Source organism: Exophiala viscosa, assembly GCF_022695815.1.
Source record: "Exophiala viscosa unplaced genomic scaffold EDD37scaffold_1, whole genome shotgun sequence".
Taxonomy (NCBI): domain Eukaryota; kingdom Fungi; phylum Ascomycota; class Eurotiomycetes; order Chaetothyriales; family Herpotrichiellaceae; genus Exophiala; species Exophiala viscosa.
Genome location: NW_026944353.1, coordinates 5348098 through 5367636, shown reverse-complemented (window position 1 = coordinate 5367636; position 19539 = coordinate 5348098). Strand labels below are relative to the sequence as shown.

At 43.0% G+C, this 19539-nt stretch overlaps 5 protein-coding genes across 5 annotated transcripts; 2 read left to right on the top strand and 3 right to left on the bottom strand.

Moving 5' to 3' along the window:
* Positions 1 to 109: 109 nt before the first annotated feature.
* Positions 110 to 2285, bottom strand: EDD37DRAFT_662320 (uncharacterized protein; the record flags this gene model as incomplete). The annotated part of the gene is made up of 2 exons (XM_062819156.1): positions 110 to 1802; positions 1854 to 2285. The coding sequence occupies 2 exons, from the start codon at positions 2283 to 2285 to the stop codon at positions 279 to 281; spliced, it is 1956 nt and encodes a 651-aa protein (XP_062676399.1). The 3' UTR covers positions 110 to 278.
* A 1084-nt stretch (positions 2286 to 3369) lies between these two features.
* Positions 3370 to 4653, bottom strand: EDD37DRAFT_619825 (alcohol dehydrogenase). Its single transcript, XM_062815881.1, has one exon. It carries the CDS (start codon positions 4592 to 4594, stop codon positions 3530 to 3532), a length of 1065 nt encoding a protein of 354 aa, XP_062676398.1. The 5' UTR covers positions 4595 to 4653; the 3' UTR covers positions 3370 to 3529.
* Positions 4654 to 4781: 128 nt separating this feature from the next.
* Positions 4782 to 6721, top strand: EDD37DRAFT_672780 (aldehyde dehydrogenase mitochondrial precursor). The gene is made up of 2 exons (XM_062819457.1): positions 4782 to 5551; positions 5606 to 6721. The coding sequence occupies exons 1-2, from the start codon at positions 5134 to 5136 to the stop codon at positions 6652 to 6654; spliced, it is 1467 nt and encodes a 488-aa protein (XP_062676397.1). The 5' UTR covers positions 4782 to 5133; the 3' UTR covers positions 6655 to 6721.
* Positions 6722 to 9118: 2397 nt separating this feature from the next.
* EDD37DRAFT_619820 (uncharacterized protein) lies at positions 9119 to 12593 on the bottom strand. Its single transcript, XM_062815880.1, has one exon. The coding sequence runs from the start codon at positions 12376 to 12378 to the stop codon at positions 9307 to 9309; it is 3072 nt and encodes a 1023-aa protein (XP_062676396.1). The 5' UTR covers positions 12379 to 12593; the 3' UTR covers positions 9119 to 9306.
* A 912-nt stretch (positions 12594 to 13505) lies between these two features.
* EDD37DRAFT_105851 (uncharacterized protein) lies at positions 13506 to 14939 on the top strand. Its single transcript, XM_062809170.1, has 2 exons — positions 13506 to 14025; positions 14074 to 14939. Exons 1-2 carry the CDS (start codon positions 13599 to 13601, stop codon positions 14655 to 14657), a joined length of 1011 nt encoding a protein of 336 aa, XP_062676395.1. The 5' UTR covers positions 13506 to 13598; the 3' UTR covers positions 14658 to 14939.
* Positions 14940 to 19539: the final 4600 nt, after the last annotated feature.

Genomic DNA, 19539 nt, shown 5'->3' with positions numbered 1-19539 from the left:
ACAGTACTTGACGGCAGCCCACAAGTAAACAATGCACCGGAGACGTGTCGTGCGAAGTACTTTCCGGCACATGAATATCCCTGTTAGGGCTCTAGTAAGAGAATCGACGCATATATAGTCGATGCTGTCTCTACCAATCTTCCAATGTCGGTGATTGCGAAGTGTGCTCAACACAACGGGTCACAGCATCTCGGAACGGAAAGCAGCCGCCCAACAGGTTCCATTCTCTTCTAGGTGTATATCATATCACCGTTCGCTTCGGGTCCATACATGGTATACTAAATCGTCAATTTGTGCGGCTCAATGCAGCTGAGGTGGCGGAAGGCTTCGGCTGTATTCATCATAGTCGGACCTGTGGGGATATCTACGGAAGTCCAGAGATCGAGAGGGAGATATTCAGTCGAAGTGCGATCGAGGCTGTCTGGTGCAGGTTGATCCCCAAGCTCGTTAGCGTCATATAAAGAATGAAAGGTTGTCAGGTCGGGTTTCGTTCCTGCTTGAGGACTGGGTGGATGATCATGTGCGTCGTATGAAGCAACAGGATGCTTAGTTGTGTTCCCATGAAGGGATTTCGTGGTGTGATTTGAGCCTATATGTGAGTCTCCAATGCATGCAGGAATCTCTGTGCTCAGTAATTTCCGATTCCTTGCGGCTTCCACCATTGGTACATTTGCGCTCTGGAGAATCTGCCACAGACCATGCATCTCTTCGCGCCGAGGCACGCTCTCCACGCTTTGCTCCACATAGCGCCCAGCAGAACCTGTCAAGCGCTCTATCACACTTTCCAGGAAGGCGCTACAAGCTCGTGCTGAGGGGTGCCGGCTCCTCAGAGATTTCAAGACTGCAGCACACTGACGGAGTCTCCGAAAGCTTGGCGTCCGGCACCTTGTTTCCTGGGACTGACATTGGTTTAGATGCAAGGCCGCAACTGGCATCAAGAGCTGGATGGTACTGGTAGAAATACAATGTAGCAGGCCCAGATTGCCAAGCCTGAGAAAACAGTCCGTTATGTCCGTTGCAGACTCCATGAGCTTGACGAGGCTCTTCTGATAGTGTGCAACAGATTGGTTGCCTTCAGGCTTTGAGAGATCGGAACAAATCAATAGGCTGAGTGCCGAGGTAGAGACAATCTGCAGTTCGGTGCAGCATTGCCCCCATACATCGTCTGTTTTCGCAAGGCTTTGTGGCCCTAGCACGTAAGTCGAATACGTTGTTACCCATTTGAGTAGTCTTCGGCGGCCTTGTTCACGACTGTGATCGGCACGTTGCTGCTGCCAGACTCTGTGACGAGGCTGGTAAGGACCCCAGTCCCATGGCCCCTGGCAGAAGTCGACATTCTCGCATAGCAATAGAAAGTCAAAGTGAGTATAAAGTTCGTTGTTCGCAATGCAGATCTCGATGGCTTCCGACTGCAATTTGGTACTGCTCAACATTGGCACAGAAGAGTAAACGTCTGTGACTGTAGGTGAGTGACAACGGACCTCGAAATCGGTCAGTGATAGTTGTGGCACAATGTCAGCCAGCAGTGGACGAAGGACTGGTCGTCGAATGGCTATGGACAGTCGTCGATCTTGGACATACCAAGCCCACCAGTTCCGGCGCCACATAGCTTCCGTCCGGGCAGAGCACATTACGCGAGATGTGTTGTTCAACAAAGGCGAAGATTCCAAATAATGCCATGCGAGGTTCAGCCATTTTCTACATTCTTCTGGATCGTCCGGATCCTCCAGCACAATGCTCATCAATATCATGGACTGACAGAGCACGAGTCGGTCGCGTTCGTAATCCATTTGGTGCAGTGCCTATGGATCATGAGTTGAGGTCCACCAAAAACGACTCCAAAACCAGCTCACCTTGACTTTGTTATGTAGACTCTCCTTGAAGTCGCCTGGGAGAGCCAGATTGATCTCTTCTGATATGCTTGGATCGACATACTTAAGCCCTGCTGCTAGGACTGAGTAGAAGAGCATCAGGTGAGCCCCTGGCATAGAGTCTTGCGCATCGAAGAGTAGTGTTGTTACGAGGAAGTCATGTAAGTCGATAAGTGGGAAGAAGGGGTGAACGTTCTTGATGTATGTCTCCAAAAGCAGCTTGGTTGTCGAGGCGTCGGGAACATTGAAGACTCCTACCGCCTTCAAATAGTGCAGCTTTTCAGCCCTAATATGTACTGGGTGGTGCTTGTGATCAGATAAAGCTCCATGTCGCTCCCGGGTCTGTGTTTCTTTGAAGGCCGCGCCGTGAGTGACCAGATCTACCTGTTGAAAAGGTGCCCTGATTGTGTCCATTAGTACTTCTTCCAGGTACTTGCTTGCGGCGGTTTACCTTTTGTTCTGGTTGAGTAGGACACACTTCACTCGGTCCAACATGCAATTGGTGCAACTACTCTTTTGTTGTTGGACATCACATCGAACTTTTCGGCGACGACATTCGCAGCAAGCGACCTTTCCCCGCGGACGAATCTTGTGGTCCTTGGGACTTTCACTACCGATGTTCTGCGGCTTAGTGATGGGTTGCAGGTTTGAATGAGATGAGGGTTGAGATGGCTGCTGCATAGAGATTTTCTTCGAAGCTATAACAGCACCTATGCGCACATATAAGAATAGAATATCTGTTTGAAGTATAAAGCCTTTGGTCGGTCTGTATGATGTTGGCAGATTGGGGAGACAAAACACGACTAGGCCTCAATGGCACAGTTACTTAACTATGCAAGCAAAATGATACACGTGTAGTCAATTGATTGAGTTATAGCTCTCTGTGCTCATAAAGTCATGTCAAGTTGGAAGTTTGCTTCTCCACTTTAGTTCGAGGTGTTGATCATAAGGTGTGCCACAGAGATTGGCTTTTAGTTCGAACTGGAAATCCGGATCGAATCCAGAGCCTGACAGATGCTTTACGCTTCCAGGTTCGTGCGATTTGACTAGTACAATCGAACAAGGCTGCGCAGGCAAGGTTTTGGTGTAATTCCAAGGGGTTCGCAAGGCAGCTCGGTAAGAGTTCGATGGGGAAAGTTTGATCGATTACAAGTCTCTAGCGAGTAAGTGATACAGCGAATAGCCTCCCCAACTGGATTTCGCCTCTGCAAATGTTTCGGCAAGAGCTGGATATTAAACCTACCGAGGACTATCCAACCTTCACTGTTGCACGTGCAATGGTTCTCTTGCGGAGCGCCCGCATGGAACTTCTTGGTACGAATAACCGAGGTTGGAGTGCCCAACCGGAGGAGGTGGTCGTAGGCCAGCGCGCGACCTACCTGCCTGACTTTCACGTGGCTTCCCCCCGGGACGCCAGGACATTGGGAGACGACCGTTGCAGACGATTGGACAGCACCTGTGTCAGTCCTTTGATCTCGCAACATGTATTCTTTCTAGTGTCCTTGTTGGATTTGATCAGATTCCCTTCCACAACATAGAGATTTTTCTAGAAGATAGCAGTTTTGTCACATCAAGCATCCCGAGTACCGTTGGAGCTGATCTTTAAATTGGTGGAACAACTTCGTGGTCGATTATTATGCCTATCTATACCGATCAGATCATTTAACCAGCACGATTCGCCCAGTAACCTTTCCGGCTTTAAGGGTGTCAAAAGCTTCGTTCACTGAATTCCAGTCCATCCTTTGCACCGGCACAGGCGCGAGCTTTCCCTCTTTCGCTAGCTGCACCACTGAACGTAGGTGTTCCAAGTTCCCGGTGATGTTTGCATAAATGGTCAGACCCTTGAAGATGTTGCCTACGAGAGACAATTCGATTGAACCTCCCATCACTCCAACTTGCACCCACTTGGCTCCTTTGGCAGTTATGCCATTCACCAGGTTGGCCGTGCTCGAGCTGTTTACAAAGTCGATTACTGCAATGACCGGTCCATTCGTCGCGGCAAGAATGTCCTTGGCTGCAGACGGGCCAGAGGTGTTGACAGTCTTTGTTGCGCCGGCTGCGGTGGCCGCAACCAGTTTTTTGTCATCTATATCCGCAGAGATGATGCATTCGTGTCCAAAAGCCTTCAGTACCGATATGGCAGCGAGCCCCAGTCCTCCCGCCCCAATTAAGAGGACCGGCTCGTTCGGTGGCAAAGGCATGACCTTGCTGACTGCGCTGAGGGTCGTGATTCCTGAGCAGCCAAAAGTACATGCCACCGCAGGATCGAGATCGCCCAGATCGATTAGGTACTTCGGATGGGGGACCACCACATACTCGGCAAAGCCTCCATTCTTCAGCGTCCCAAGCCCTTTTTGTGCAGCGCATAAGTTATCCTCCTCCTGGATGCATCGTGTACAAGTACCACAGCCGACCCAAGGATAGACAATTTGGCGGGACCCTAACGAGACGGATCCTGCGTCTGGTCCAACAGCAGCAACTTCTCCTAATATCTCATGGCCAAGTACCAATGGTAACTTCATGCCACGGTCTTTGATGTAGAAGCGTTTTCCTCCGCCCATATCATAGAAGCCTTCAGCTGAATGCAGGTCTGAATGACAAACACCAGCGTGGGTAACCTTCACCAGAATTTCCGTTCTTGTGGGTTTTGGAACGGATTGGCGAATTTTCTGAAGAGGTGTATTCCATTCTGTCAAGGCCCAAACCTCCATTTCCTCCGCCATTGTTGGTCGATGCAATTGTCAGTACTTCAAATTATTTCTGCCCCAGGACAGCAGAGTTGATGACGAGTTTGAATTTATTCTGGTAAAACCCCGCTTATGAGGGGTTCGCCGATCTGGCCGAGGCACTTAAGGCACTCCGTAGGGTGCTGGGGTTCCCCGGTCTCCGCAGCAAGTCAATCCGCCAAGTGATTCCTCGAGGTCATACGACAAAGGAATTGCACAGTCGTAGGTGCAAGCTCGCAATTGACTTGATTGCTCCGTCGCCTAAAGCATCTTTTCGAGGTTTCAGCAGCATCCACGACCATGCTGAATGGCTTACTAATCCGACTGACAGAGATGTCGGCAATCTCTACCGCCAACTTGGATTCGGGTGAGGTAGCTTTCGGGCCGAGGTACTGGGGCGATTTGACATTGAACTCCACGTTCAGGAGCGTCAGCATAGCAGTTTAAGAAACTGATTCAAATACCTCATTGCATGGAAAGCGCCTTGAACTGACCAGCATTGCGAGTTTATCGAAGCACAAAAGAAAGACGCAGCGATGGGTAGCGCCGGCTTGGATCCGCAGCTCTACACGAAGCTGTTCTTGAATGGACAGTATGTCGCCAGCAAGAGCAAAGAGACGTATAGCCTCCGAAACCCCAAAGACAACACTGTTGTTCTCGACAACATCCCAATCGCTGGGCATGAAGACGTCGAAGCGGCAGTAAAATATGCGGAAGACGCTTTCCATGGGCCATGGAGTCGATTTACTGCTATGCAACGAACGGAATGCTTTCTCAAATTGGCCGCCTTGCTAGAGGAGGAGCTGACGCCAATCCTAACGCTGGATTCCTTGACATCAGGCATCCCGGTGTCTCTAGCTCCGGTTCGTGAACGAAACTACATCAGAAACTGCTTGCTATACTACGCGGGTTGGACGGACAAACAGAAAGGCGACTATTTTCCCGCAGACGATGGTCAGTCGGCATTGCGTAAACCCCGTGGTCGCAACTAATCACGGTGTGTCTCAGGATTTGTCAAAATTGTTCGACACGAGCCTCTTGGTGTTTGTGCTGCTATCAACCCCTTTAATGCCCCTGTGCCCTGCGTTTTCCTAAAAGCTGCACCAGCACTTGCCACCAGAAATGTCATGATTGTGAAACCCAGCGAGAAGACACCTCTGGGATCTTTGGCGGTCGCGGCTCTGTTTGAGAAAGCCGGCTTTCCTCCCGGGGTATTTCAAGTTATTACAGGTCCTGGATCTACTGGCGCCTTACTGGCCGAGCACATGAAAATTCGCAAAGTCAGTTTTACTGGTTCGATCACAACAGGCAAGAAAATTCAAGTGGCAGCGGCTCGGAGTAATCTGAAGCGTGTAACACTAGAGCTTGGAGGCAAAAGCCCGGCGGTTATCTTCGAAGATGCCAATCTTGAAAACGCACTCACATGGACAATCAACGGAATTCTGACACGAAGTGGCCAACTCTGTGTTGCTGCCTCAAGAGTATATGTTCAGAAGAGTATTGCCGACCGCTTCATCGAAGAATACAAAACAAGGATGAAGGCAGCTGTCAACGATTTAGGAGACCCCCAAGACCCGAATGTGAAATTGGGGCCAATGATCGACCAGGCACAGCTTGAACGCGTGAAAGAGATCGTGGAGCGTGGAAAACACGAGGCTGAACTAGTTGTCGGAGGCAACCAGTACGGCGATAAAGGATGTTACATGGAGCCAACATTGTTTTTGAACCCTAAGGATGACGCAGAAATATATCGAAACGAGATTTTTGGACCGGTTAGTATTATCAAGACCTTCGAGACAGAGGAAGAAGTTTTGAAACTGGCCAACGACACCGAGTTTGGTCTGATGTCTGGCGTCTTTACACGGGACATCACGCGAGCCTTGCGAATGTCTTCAGCATTGGAAACAGGGGTCGTTGGTATCAATTGTGTGAGCCTGCAAAGCTTGCAAGCGCCCTTTGGTGGAAAGAAGCAAAGCGGTATTGGACGAGAATTCGGAGAATACGCCCTAAGGCTGTTCACTGAGCCCAAGACGGTTATCATCAATATGGCTGCATAGTTAGCTAAGTGTCAAAATCGCTACCGTAAGTGGCAAACAGTGAATAATGTTTCCGACTTCAGGATACAATGCGAACTTCTCATAAAGCACGTTTCCACTGTCAGCAACCATAAGGGTCCCTGGTCAGTGCGGAGGATTTCCATTTGTGACTCTCAGTGGTGAATATGCGCTGTCGTACTTCTGACGGAGTATACACCACTCGGCAATACGTGTCTCAGACAACTTGCTTGCCCTTCTCAGTTGCTAGTGGTCAATCCGGAGCCGGAGGCGACAATGCTGATATCGTTGACTAAAGTCCAATCTCAGAACTCAATCTGTCAAATTTTAATAAAACTCGTAAATGTGTTGTGATGCATGTGAGAGGTTGGTCTATGGCATCCTACATAAGGCGAAGCTGGTGCTGTTGGAGATCTAGTGTGCCTGAACTTCACATGTGAGTTCGCTGGTTCAGGTCAGGTTGGCTGCAGACAGGTCACAAGTTTCTCAACTGGCCAGGTATATCCAAATACCGTGCAATCAAATAGGCCTTGTCTTCCGGCAGACACATCAGTGGAACCGAGAGTCTACCTCTGAGACATCTCATCTCCCTATGCAGGTCCAAAACCATCAAGATCTTCACTTTCGATCAAGCTATTGCATTGTGATTGGCAGTCTACACGATGAATCATGATAGTACCTCTAGACGGAGGACCTGATGACTCTTGCCACAGGCAATCGTTGATTCCAAGCTACCGAGGATATTGACTCACCTGAACATCATCCTGCCAGAAAAGCGCGAATGGAATCTGGTGAGTTGGGGAAGGATCTTCCACCATGGAGAAGTCAATCGATATCTCTCTCTCAGAATATACAGAACGGTACGGGGTAGCTTCGATCTGGTGGCGCCTGGAAGATCTAGACCCCAGGTATTGATGCGGACCTACAGAGTGCTGTGAATAGCCTCGGTAGGGGGTTGCCGGTTAACAGTTTCACGGATTATAACCGATGCTCCGAATTTCCGGGCACAGAAAGAGCCCCAGACGAATACCTTGATAGTGCGGGGGTACAGTACATGTCATGACTCGACCCTGCAAACGCGAATGCTGCCGAGGATAACACGCCACATGTCCCAGGACATACATATTCTTATTCTTGGGACCCAGTGAACACATCGATCCAACAATCCATATTCCCTTCCCATTTCAATCATGGCGCAGCACAAAGACGAATCTTGCGAGTACGACATGACCTGCTGACTGGTGACGCCCATGGGGCGGCCTCCACCAAACTCGTAAAGAGAATTACCACCACGGTACCGGGCCGCTGACCGAGGAAGCCATGGATTCGATCAAAAAGGTCTTGGGCGTGGGTGCTTGTTGCGAGTCAGGTTTAGCCGTCTGAATTGAGCCTTAGATAGCAGGCTACAAAGCTCTATGTTTGGGCTGTTCAACTTTGTGCTCCGCGGACTGATTGCAATTTCGTGCCGTTCGTGCGGAGACGGGAGAAAACAGGAAACAAGCGTTGAGTGTTCTAATTACGACAACTTACACGGTGAGCCTATGGTGGAGTTCTAGCTCCATGATACGTACGAAATACGTGCTTTGACTTCCCCATGGGCGCGGCTTGCTAGCTCAACCCCCGGAAAGCCGACATTGATTGTGGAGATCATAGCCCGAACTTCAAATCTCCATGAGCAAGAACCAACGTGAGACATGCATGCACAACACGTCTCGCAAACCTATTGTGAGGCACCACGGAGTATGTTCACCGAGGCCGTTTCGCTTTCGTGTTCTGTTGTGTCTTGTTCTTTCATTTTAACGTACAGGAAGGGATTACGCCATGGACACAAAATGGACTCTCGTCTGATTACTATCAATTATTACTCCTTGGTAAATCGAGTCCAGGATCGCCCACACACAAGCATCCTTGATGACCATTGATGGTTATCGTTCCTCCAGCGCTTTTACGAGAAACAACAGCCGCCAATATGGGATTTTTCAGCAGTGGCAATCTTCGAGAAGGAGAAAAGAATCAGATACTGAACACTTGCAATGTGCTTGTGTTCTGTATGTTCGCACCTGCATCCATCACCTACGGATTAGTGCCTCCGTCATCGCTATAACATTAGGGCCACTACTATTCCTTCATCGAGATTAGTATTAGGTACTACTGCCTAAAGAGCTCCATGAACATGGAAAACGTCGCTTAGTCGTCCTAATCAATATTTTATGTATCAATACAAGAACCTTATTACGCTTCTACGTTCTGCCACTATGGGTAGTTCTTCCTACTCTACATGGACGGTCAATATTTTCCAAGCTTAATTGAACTGTTCATGGGAAGTTATCGTGTACCTTTGCCGCTGCCGGAAGGCAACCCGGTTATTTTCAATGGTTGTAGCTTCTCCTACCTCTCCTGAACTACACTCAAATGCTCCAGGATTCATGGTCCAATAGGCCTATTCTTCGGGCTTCTGAGTATCTGTCTTGACCATGGGTTATTCGTTATAATACATAGTATAGCCCTAAAGTTCACGGGAGCGAGGCTGCTATACTTTAATATGATCCTACTATCTGAAGATAAACAGTCGCTCTATACAGTATCATAACGCCCTGAATCACTGCAACAAACCCATATACCAGACCTTTGTATTGCTTTAACACATATATAGAGTTATAACTCCGCCATTACCAGCGTAAACTCGCTCATATCCGGTGGCGGCTTATCAATCTCCACTTTCAATCTCCTGTTAAAGAAAGCTCCCCTATTACTGAACGAAATATGCTGATTCAGCGCTCTCATCCTCCTGATTTCATCGTCGCTAACGCCGATATAGTCTCTCGGGATCCATACGCTCGGTTTCGGGTCTCGTAGCACGGGATGCATGAATGCAACACTGACTAACATATCTCGCTCTTCGCTGGTAAGGTTTTCCAAGTTATCGTTATGCTGCATAATGATCTTACTGATAGGATCATTCATCATCAGTGCTGTGACTTCGCGTTTGCGTGGTATAAAGGTGCTACTGATATATGCTTCGGCTCGGGAGAGGTCTGACTCGAGTCCGGCGAGCTTAGCTTCGTCGAGAGGTCGATGTAAGCGCGCCAAGATACGCCTAGCTTGATGCTTGTCGTGCTCCTTTTGCGCTTCCATGTCTGTTCCACGGCGAGACAAGTGTGTCGTGCCCAGCGATTGAGAAGAAGAACGTCGACTTTCGGCGAGAGAAGGCGATCGTGAAGCTCGTTCAGCTTGCTTGGCCTGTTCCGCAGGTACTGCCATCTCAACTCTTTTCTCCTTGGTAGCATTGACCTCGCCACTCGCCAGCTCAGTGTCCTGCAGGTTCGAAGTCGAGGTTGGTATTTGGGATTCCTTATCATGCAGAAACGTGTCGCTCGCCAGCTGGAGAGGAGCGTACTTGAACAGTGCACTGAAATGCACTGCCAGCCAGATCTGATACATGATAGTAAGCACGAAGACGATGGACATGATGATGCCTTGAGCCTCACACGAGACCTTGTTGTGTGCATCGCGCACCAGAAAGAAAAGGCCGATTAGGCAGACCTCCATGAAGTATAAACCTGTGAAAGTCTGATTGATAGCACTTGGAAACCATAAACCACCGCTATCAACGTTCCCCGTGCGTACGACGTAGAGAACGTTGTTCTTGATAACGACATAGAAGAGGCTGAATGTGAGAAGCATAAAAACCAATATCAGTGGTGCAATAACTGAGTAGACTAGTCCAATGACGGCAAACGTCGTATACCAAGGAATATTGGATCCAATTCGAGTTCTCCAGGTGAAGCTCAATTTGCGGAATACTTCATCAGGACTGTTGACCCTCCCGAAGACGTAGAAGTTCAGCAGACGGATCGACTGCAAGATTGAGCTTGAGCTTATTGACAAGGCTTGAAGGATCAAGAATGAGAAGTAGTAATTAGCTGCAGTTGGTAAGTTTGTCGCCAAAATTTCGGGTACGGACGCTGTATTGTGTATGAGTTCTTGTACAATGCTGGTGAGTCCAGATGAAATGGTTGGTATGATAAAGACCTCGAAGACGAGAAGAATGAAGTACCAGAGCTGAAGGGAACGCTCGCCTCGAGAGCCTGTCGTAGCCCCACGAGTGCTATTCGTCATTGCTCGAAGGACGATTGGTGTTGGACCACTCAACAAAACAACGAGGATCACTGGAGGGAGAGTACCTTGTACGAATGACAAGAACCAGCGTGGCAGCGTGCCTATCCAATGCAGCCAGGAAGTTGAGCCAGCTAATGTCGACACTCTCGACAAGAGTCCGGTAAAGAACGATATGAGGCCGAAAACAAACACCAGAACGATGAACAGCACCACAAAGATGATGAGTCGTACAGCTCTGTTGCGCCCAGTGTAATTAAGCGCGGGCCAGTTAATGTCTGCTGGTGACATCTCGACCGTTCGTTGAGCCATCCGTCCGGGCATCGTATGAGCGACGGCTTGACAAGCCAGATGTGCTGCCTTCTGAGTATTGAATTGGACGAAAGCCGATCCATTCTGCGGACAATGATCTGCTGCATCGATTTCTGCCTCAATCTCCCGATTCAGGCGCGCAAGTTCACGCCGACAGTAGTAAATAGTGTCCACCTTCAGCGAGAAGAATTGACCGACCAAGGGAAGTTTGCATACTTTTGCATAATTGGGCCGAGGTATTCGCATATGTGCTCGTTGCCTGGGCGTCACGTACTTGGTCCACAGAGCTTTCGTCGTCAGGTCATGTTCAAGGTCATATTCGCAAGCTGCCGGGGTCGTACATTCCCTTGGTCCTGCGGCGTCAGGCTCGCTACCGATGTGCCTTGCGTCTGTCGTACCTTCTTTAAGCGTTGACATCTCGGTTAGATTGACGTCGCTGACTCCTTTTCCCTTCTTCCGATGTTGCTTTATCACTTTGCGAATCAGATTGGTCTCGGCATTCTCTAGACGAGCCTCGTATTCCCTCCATAATTTGTCCTTTCCTGCGAGTGACTCCAGGTTGCGGTTCAGCCAGATTCTTCGTACCCCACCAGGAAAGTCGTCATAGAGTTCCATCAATGCTTCGGTGGTGCATAAAATCTTGGGTATATCCATGATAAGGACTGTCGTGCTCGAAGCTTTCAGTCGATGAAGTCGATTTCCCATGTATTCTTGCCTCTTGACGACATAATGCAGTAACTCGTGATAAAACAAAAAACAGACCCAGATTATTGCTCCTACCGCTAAGAGAAGATGCGCCCAGTAGCGGTTGGTATGCTGTGGTGCCACGTTGGACCACGCCAGTGTATCTAGGCCAGTGACGTTATAGTGGGTCGTACCTATCGTATTGGTTCCCTTGCCATCAATGTAATTGATTGGGATCAGGATAGGGAGGATGATCAGGGTCATAGGACAGAACATGATCAAACACATCCCTAAATACCGGAGAAAGAAGTAGGCATCCATGCCTGCTTTACGTAAGACCAAGTCATTCGGGGTTTTCAACATCAACCAAAGCCATCTGAGTGGGTTGTTTGGTGGTGGTTTGACTCTGTCCTTGGATGCGATCAAGAAGGATCTTGGCTGATATATTCGTTTTGCCCAAAGGTAATTCCGGACAATCAGGAATGCTCCGAATTGTACGGCGAATAGGACAAAACCAGCCGCAAGTGAAATAACAAATGTCTGGACTGTTGTTCCTTCCCTTCCCTGCGCAGTGCCGGCAGCGCCATTGATGATATTGCCGAATGTATCGGACATAGCTGCATGACCGTTATGAAAAGTGCGGCAATGAGAATATAGATTTATGAGGTTGAGAGATTGCGATCATGATGTTGCCTAAGGCCGAATAGTTGCATGATACATCACGTAAGAATTGAATCGCTATTAAGTCCACAATAGATGAGATCTTGCCGTAGATGATATCGCGATGACCGAAGATTGTTGTTGACGAAACATCAAAAAAAACGCGAGTCTCAAGAACATGGCACGCTTAGCAACTGTCACCCGCTAGTACCCATATAGTAAGGTGTATACGTCATGCTCATCACACGCCAAGTACTTAGAACCTTGTTTGATTCAACCTGAGCCGAAGTTATTCCAGGTTACATAATTCTTGACAAAGCGGCATATTATCACGTGGACATGTACGTCAGGCACATGTGATTATTCAGCCACCTTGGCATTGCCAAGGCATGTAAAGACGGTCAACTACCTTCAACTAAGTCAAGAGAGCTGCGTCGTACCTAATGTTCAACCCGTGGACACTTATATAGTCTTATAGGCGGCCACGCCCCTTAAGAAGTGACAAGTCCTTCATGAACTCACAAAGGACTTCGACAACATGGACGAGAATGTGTGAATACTGTGGACGGGATGGTTTTAAGTGAGGGCAGGTACCTGCTGATAAGCATTCGCCTTAGAACACAGTTGGGCATCGATTCTTGCAAGGTAGATCAGCGTGGATCACCAATGGACCTGCGGGACTACTCGGAATGCTTACATAATCATACCGACACGGCCCTCGGTTCTCCATGAGAAACGTGAGCCTTTGTGAAAATCCAGGCGATAACCTTCGGCAACTTCGGCAGGTCGCTTGCCTGGAAGAAAGGCTTAATGCGTACCTGGTTGATAGTGATTTGATGCTGGCAGAGCCTGGAAGGTTCCTCTGTAGATCTCAGAGGTTCGGGAGAGTTATGCCTGTCGCGGTGAACGAACTCCGTGCCGCGGCATGGGACCGCCCCAGTGATCAAATACTATCTCCCCCTCACTCTTTCCCAAGCATGCAATTATAAAGTCTAGGCTTCGCCAATCGACACTATAGACAGCGATCCCATACAGATCATGGAACGAAACCGTCGTTGCATCAACGCATCCAATTGAGCTCTGCCGTCAACAGTAGCAATAGGATTTGAGCCTCGCAGGAAAACATTCATACTGCACACCAGCAGAACTACCCACTCTGTTACCCTTCTACGAGCATGAAGGCAATACAGCTTCCAGCTCTTGTGAAGAGCCCAGATGGGCTCCAAGTTTCCAGCCTTCCGGACCTCAAACCTTCCCCAACAAAATATGTCATTCGTATTCGTGCATGTGCCATGAATTTCTTTGACATCTTGCAAATTCAAGGCAAGCACCAACAAAGACCACCTCTTCCCTTCATTGCAGGCAATGAATTTGCTGGAGAGGTTCTCGCTGTACCGACAGGCACAAAATGGAACCATACTTTCAAGGTTGGAGATGGTGTTTTTGGAGCAGGTCTGGGGGCATTTGCGACCATGATCTTGGCCGAGGAAGTGGATCTGAGACCCATTCCTAAAGGGTGGGGTTACAAGGAAGCGAGCAGTCTTTTCTACACAGCACCAACGGCGTATGCGGCGCTCATTCTACGAGCTCGGGCAAAGAAAGGCAAGGACAGAATTTCGAGTATTGCCAGACGCCACTGACGAATATTAGGTGACTATGTCCTTGTTCACGGCGCTGCGGGTGGCGTTGGCCTTGCAGCGGTATCCATCGCAAAGTTTCTCGGCATGACCGTGATTGCAACCTCAAACACGCCCAACAAAATGGAGATCGCGCGCAAATTTGGTGCCGACCATGTCGTCGATTCGAACGGCGACTGGGCAAGTACGGTCAAGAAACACACGCCAGGAGGCCGTGGTGTGGACGTAGTGCTTGATCCGCTCGGTCTTATCAATCAAAGCTTGAAGTGCATTCGCTGGGACGGACGGCTTGTGGTGATCGGCTTTGCCGCAGGGGAGATTGAAAAAATTGCCACGAACCGAATACTACTGAAGAATGTGTCCGTCAGCGGCCTTTTCTGGGGCGAGTATGCTAATCAGGATCCGGAGGCTGTGACTCAGGTCTGGAACATATTGCTCAAAGTGATCGACAAAGGTGGGATCAAGAGTATCGCCTACACCGAACGTACTTTCTCTGGATTAGAGTCGGTGTCAGATGCACTAAAACTACTCAGTACGGGTACGGCATGGGGAAAGATCGTGGTGGAATTGTCCGGGGATGAGAAGAGTAGGCTGTGAAACAACCAGGGCTGGGACAAGTATATCAAGACATATTTCTTGTATGCATTTGTCAAACAGTGTGCATGATATGATACATTGAATTCTCTGCCTTTTTATAACTACCTATGTACTTACTACGTATTTATAGGTGAGAGAGGCATCATTTACCCACTTCCTATAATCGTGATTTACCTACTAATCGAGACCTCGTCGTCGCCCTTAAACGCTAGTGTAACAAGGCGCTATCAGACTATTGAATAGTGCGGCAAGCTATCGCGTAATCTTGCCGTTTAATATACCCCCCTAGGGAAGATCTCGTCGTCGCCTTCGTAGCTTAGTGTTATATTACGTAACGTCGAGATTCTTTTCTATCTTTCTAGGACTCTATATAAATATACTTTTTACTCTTTTCTTTTTCTCTCCTTATTCTATCGCGGACGAAGAAGGTTATCTTTCGTTATAGTTATCGCCGTCGCTACTACTAGGCGTTAATATTAGTGTTAAGGAGTCTATCCTTAATATTCTATAAATTAAGCTATTATATAAATAATTCGAATCGCTATCGAGAAAGCGTCTTAGTAAAGCTATCGATAATTATTTAGTTAGTAAGAACCTACTTAATCGTAATCTTATCGTATTATACTTCCTATCTAAGCCAATATCTATAGATATCGATATATCGTAGACGAGTATTAAGCTTATAGCCGTACTTCGTTAAGAGACGAATAGCTTATAGATTATTAAAGTAGATAGTAGACTTTTACTTAAGATTAAGATTAATATCGTTAAATAGTTATTCTTACTAAATTATTTTACTTACTATATTTAATAGGGTAAGTAATTCGATCTCGATAGAAAAGGTTATTACGATCTTTTACTTAAAGACTCGCTAGTTAATTACTTCGCTAAATAAGATAATAATATAATTATCTAAACTTCGTCGAGAGTCTTTATTATTAGCGAAGAATATATTGAATATATATTTAAAGATATTACTAAAGAGTATAAGTAAATACTTAATAGCTAAAGTATATATATCTCTAAGATATTTAATTACTTTATTAATAGCGTCGAGATACTTTTAAGACGAGTTTATAAGAAACTAAGTAAGCTTTAAGGACGCTAAAGAGATATCTAGTTTAGTTACTACTACGATAAAGTTAATTAAGTCTATTCGTTATTAATAAATATAAATTTACTATAACGTAGTCTTATTCTCGTTAATTAAAAGAGACTTAATAATAATTAGTATAATTTATCGTTATTAAGTAAATATAATATAAAATCGACTTATAAGCTTATTAATATATAAATTCTAATATAATTATAGCTTATAATTAGCTTTATCCCTAATAATTTTAATATTTAAAAACTAATTAATATCTTTAATAACTCGAAAAGTAAAGTATTCTTAAAGTTATTAAATAAAGTTATCGAATTATATTTATTTATTACGTTAATAGAAAATTATAATATCGTTAATATAAAAGAAAACGATTAATTAGTTATTTCGTAATAAGTAATTTACTTTTAGTACTTCTTCGAAATTAAGCTCTTTAAAAGCTAAGATAAATATATTATACTATAGTAATAATAATTATCTTAAGCTATATAACGCTTTAAGTAAGCGTAGACTCTTACCTTTATTATCGTATTCTTTTAAGTAATCGATATATACTTCCTTATTAATCTTAGAGTTTAGAAAGATATTAATAGCGTTAGTTTAATAAATCTCGAAATTAAAGTAAGCGATAATATTTATTAACGCTCGAAAGATCTTAAGTATAAGAGTAGCTACGTAAGTATTCTTCTCGTCTATTTAAAGATTCTTTCGTATATAGATACGAGCCTTAAATTTATTAAGATACTTATTAGTATTAAATTTATAAGTAAAGACTTATAGTAAAGATAGAATTTATTTATTTTTAATATTTTAACGATTAATCTCTTTAATCGTTTAATTAATTAGAATAGCCTTTTATTTAGTAAAGATAGCCTTAATCTATTCTTTACGATAAGAGTATTATAGTACTTATCGCTAGTATTTAAATAATAAAGAAAGATAATCTCGATATATTCGTTATATACTTTACTTTTATTTAATAATAGTAATAAAAGTATAATAGTAATTATTAATAAAGTTACTTTTTTAATAAAGAGTCGCTACGTAAGCTTATCGATAAGTTAATTATTATTTACGACGAGTACTCTTAGGAATAATATTATTCTCTAAAAGTAATACTATTATCTCTATAACTCGTAGTATAATATTAAGTTTCCCGAGAATTCGGCTCTTTAATTAATCGACTAAATTCTTTGGCGACTCTTAATTAGCGGAATTAACCTTAAGTCCTAGGGTTATCTTAGGGCTTAAAAGACCTTATATATTTAAGGCTTAATTTACTATAGTTATTAAAACGTTCTTTTAAGTCGTATTTTAAGTATTATTAAATACTTTCTAATTAGTCGATTATTATTAATAAAGTACTATATATATAATAATAATCGTATTCTTATTATTCTTTAGATCTTATTACTTTTAGTAAGGCTTTAAATTAATAAAGTTATTAATTATCTTTACTATATTTAGTATCTCTCTTAATATTAATCAATCGTTATTAAGATTATTAGGATTATATAGTATTAACTCGTCGAAGATAATATTTCTAAATATAATAATTTAGTAGTTAATAGAGTCCTAAATACACTAAATATTATATAATTAATATTCGATATAGTAGCCTATAAAGACTCGCTTATAAAGCTTATCTTTTCTTAATATCTTATTAATTAGAATATAGGCTCGATAGTTAACTATATATAAATAATTTAACCTTAACTTTTCTTTATTAACTACTTTAAATAGTATTTTCTATTCTAATACTTAAATTAATATATACTTAAGTATATACTTAGCTATTTTTATTAGCTTAGGCTATAGTATTATAGATAATTATATATATATATATATTACTCTTACTCTTTAAATAATTATACTCCTTAAGTATTTAGCGTTATCGTTTTATATAAGAGTATATAAAGTCGATCGTTTAATAATAATTTCTTTCTTAATTATAAGTTTATTAAACGCCTTACTTAAAGAGATCTCTTTATCGAGTCTTATAAAGAAAGAGACGATTCTATAATAATTCTTAAGTAAGGCTAAATAAGCTCGAATAGCTAAAATATAGTCTCTCTTATTTAAATAAGTATAAATATAATTAAATTAAGTCTTATAGTTATTAAAGTAACTTATATACTTATCGTTATTATAGGCTTCGTTAAGAATAGCTAAATTATATAAGACTCGTTAAAATAGTTAAGTTATAGTGTTTTCGTACTTAAGTCTTCGTGAGATTATTTCCTTAATCTTAGAAACACTATAAGTTTAGTACTTAATAATTATTAAGATATTTTTAATCGTAATTTAAATCCCTTTGGTATTCCGTAGTAATTAGTTAATAGTCTCGATATTAGGGTATTCTATAATTTAATACTATTCTATCGTCGTATAAGTCCTATTATTATACGGCGCTATACTTAAGATAAATACTAAGTAAATTAATTAAGTCGTTATATTTCCTAATACGAAGTGTTCTTTCTATTATTTAACGTAATAAAGGTACTCTTTATTACGTTATAGGCTTCTTATTAAGTCGTCCTAGTATACGCTTTTTACTATAAGGTATAATAGAAAGATAATATTAATTATATATCTTAATACGTAAGCGACTTTCGTAATTATTATCGTCCTAGGCTTGTTATTAGTAAAGACATTAATTACGATAGTATCGTAATTATCGATAGAATAGGTATCGATATCGTATTATATTCTATCGTTAAGTTAAGTAGAGCGTATTATTTAATACGATACCTTCTTTTCGTTATATAGATAAATATCGAAGTCTAAATCGATAATTTATTTATCGATAAGAGAGTATCTCGTTATTATTAAGTACGCCGCTATAAATATCCCTAATAACTACTTTTCGCTTATCGAAGTATTACTAATGTCGTCGACGAAGATATCTTTTCGAATTATTTCTTTACTAGTCTTTTATTTAGCTTTAGAGATTTAAGAGATAAAGAGAGTATTATTTTTAAGCTTATTCTTAAAGTCCTATTAAGTAGTAGTATTTAGCTTTTAGTATAATAGTTATTTTATTTTATTTACGTAGTTATAGTCAATATATTAATATCGTTATTCGTAAAAGTATTTAGAAGAACTTAATTATCTACCCTAAAAGATTACGAATAAAATATAAGAGGCTCGAGTCGCTTTAGTTATTTTATCGTATAATTATAACTATCTAAAGAGCTATATAACCTTAAGTAAATTATAAGAGTAGCTATTCTCGTCTATAAGTAAGACTAACCTTTAGGTCTTAGTCTAGATCTCCTTAATACTTATAACGATATTAAGAAAGTCGAAAACTAGTTATTTACGACTTATCTTAGAAATTTCTATTTCTAGGGCGTCGATATAAGTAACTTCTTACTTTACTAACTAGATATTAATATCTTTCGCCTTTAGTACTTATTATAATACTTTATAGCGCTTAATTACTTTCGCTTCTTTATAGAAGAATATAAATAATAGTCGTAAATAAAGTATCGTTAGCTTTTACTATAGCTATAAGTAATCCTTCCTAATATATACTAAATTATATTTAACGATCGTATCGTTAATTAACTTATTAAGGGCCCTTAATATTATATACTTACGCTCGTAGATCTTTAAGAGATATTAATAATCTTAATATAATATCTTATATATCTTCTTCTTATTAGTACTAAATTCATCGTAAATTACTACTTTAATCCTAACTATCGCTACTATTAGTAGTAAAGAAGATAGTAGTAACTATATTAAATTCGACGTAATTACCGAATCGATATA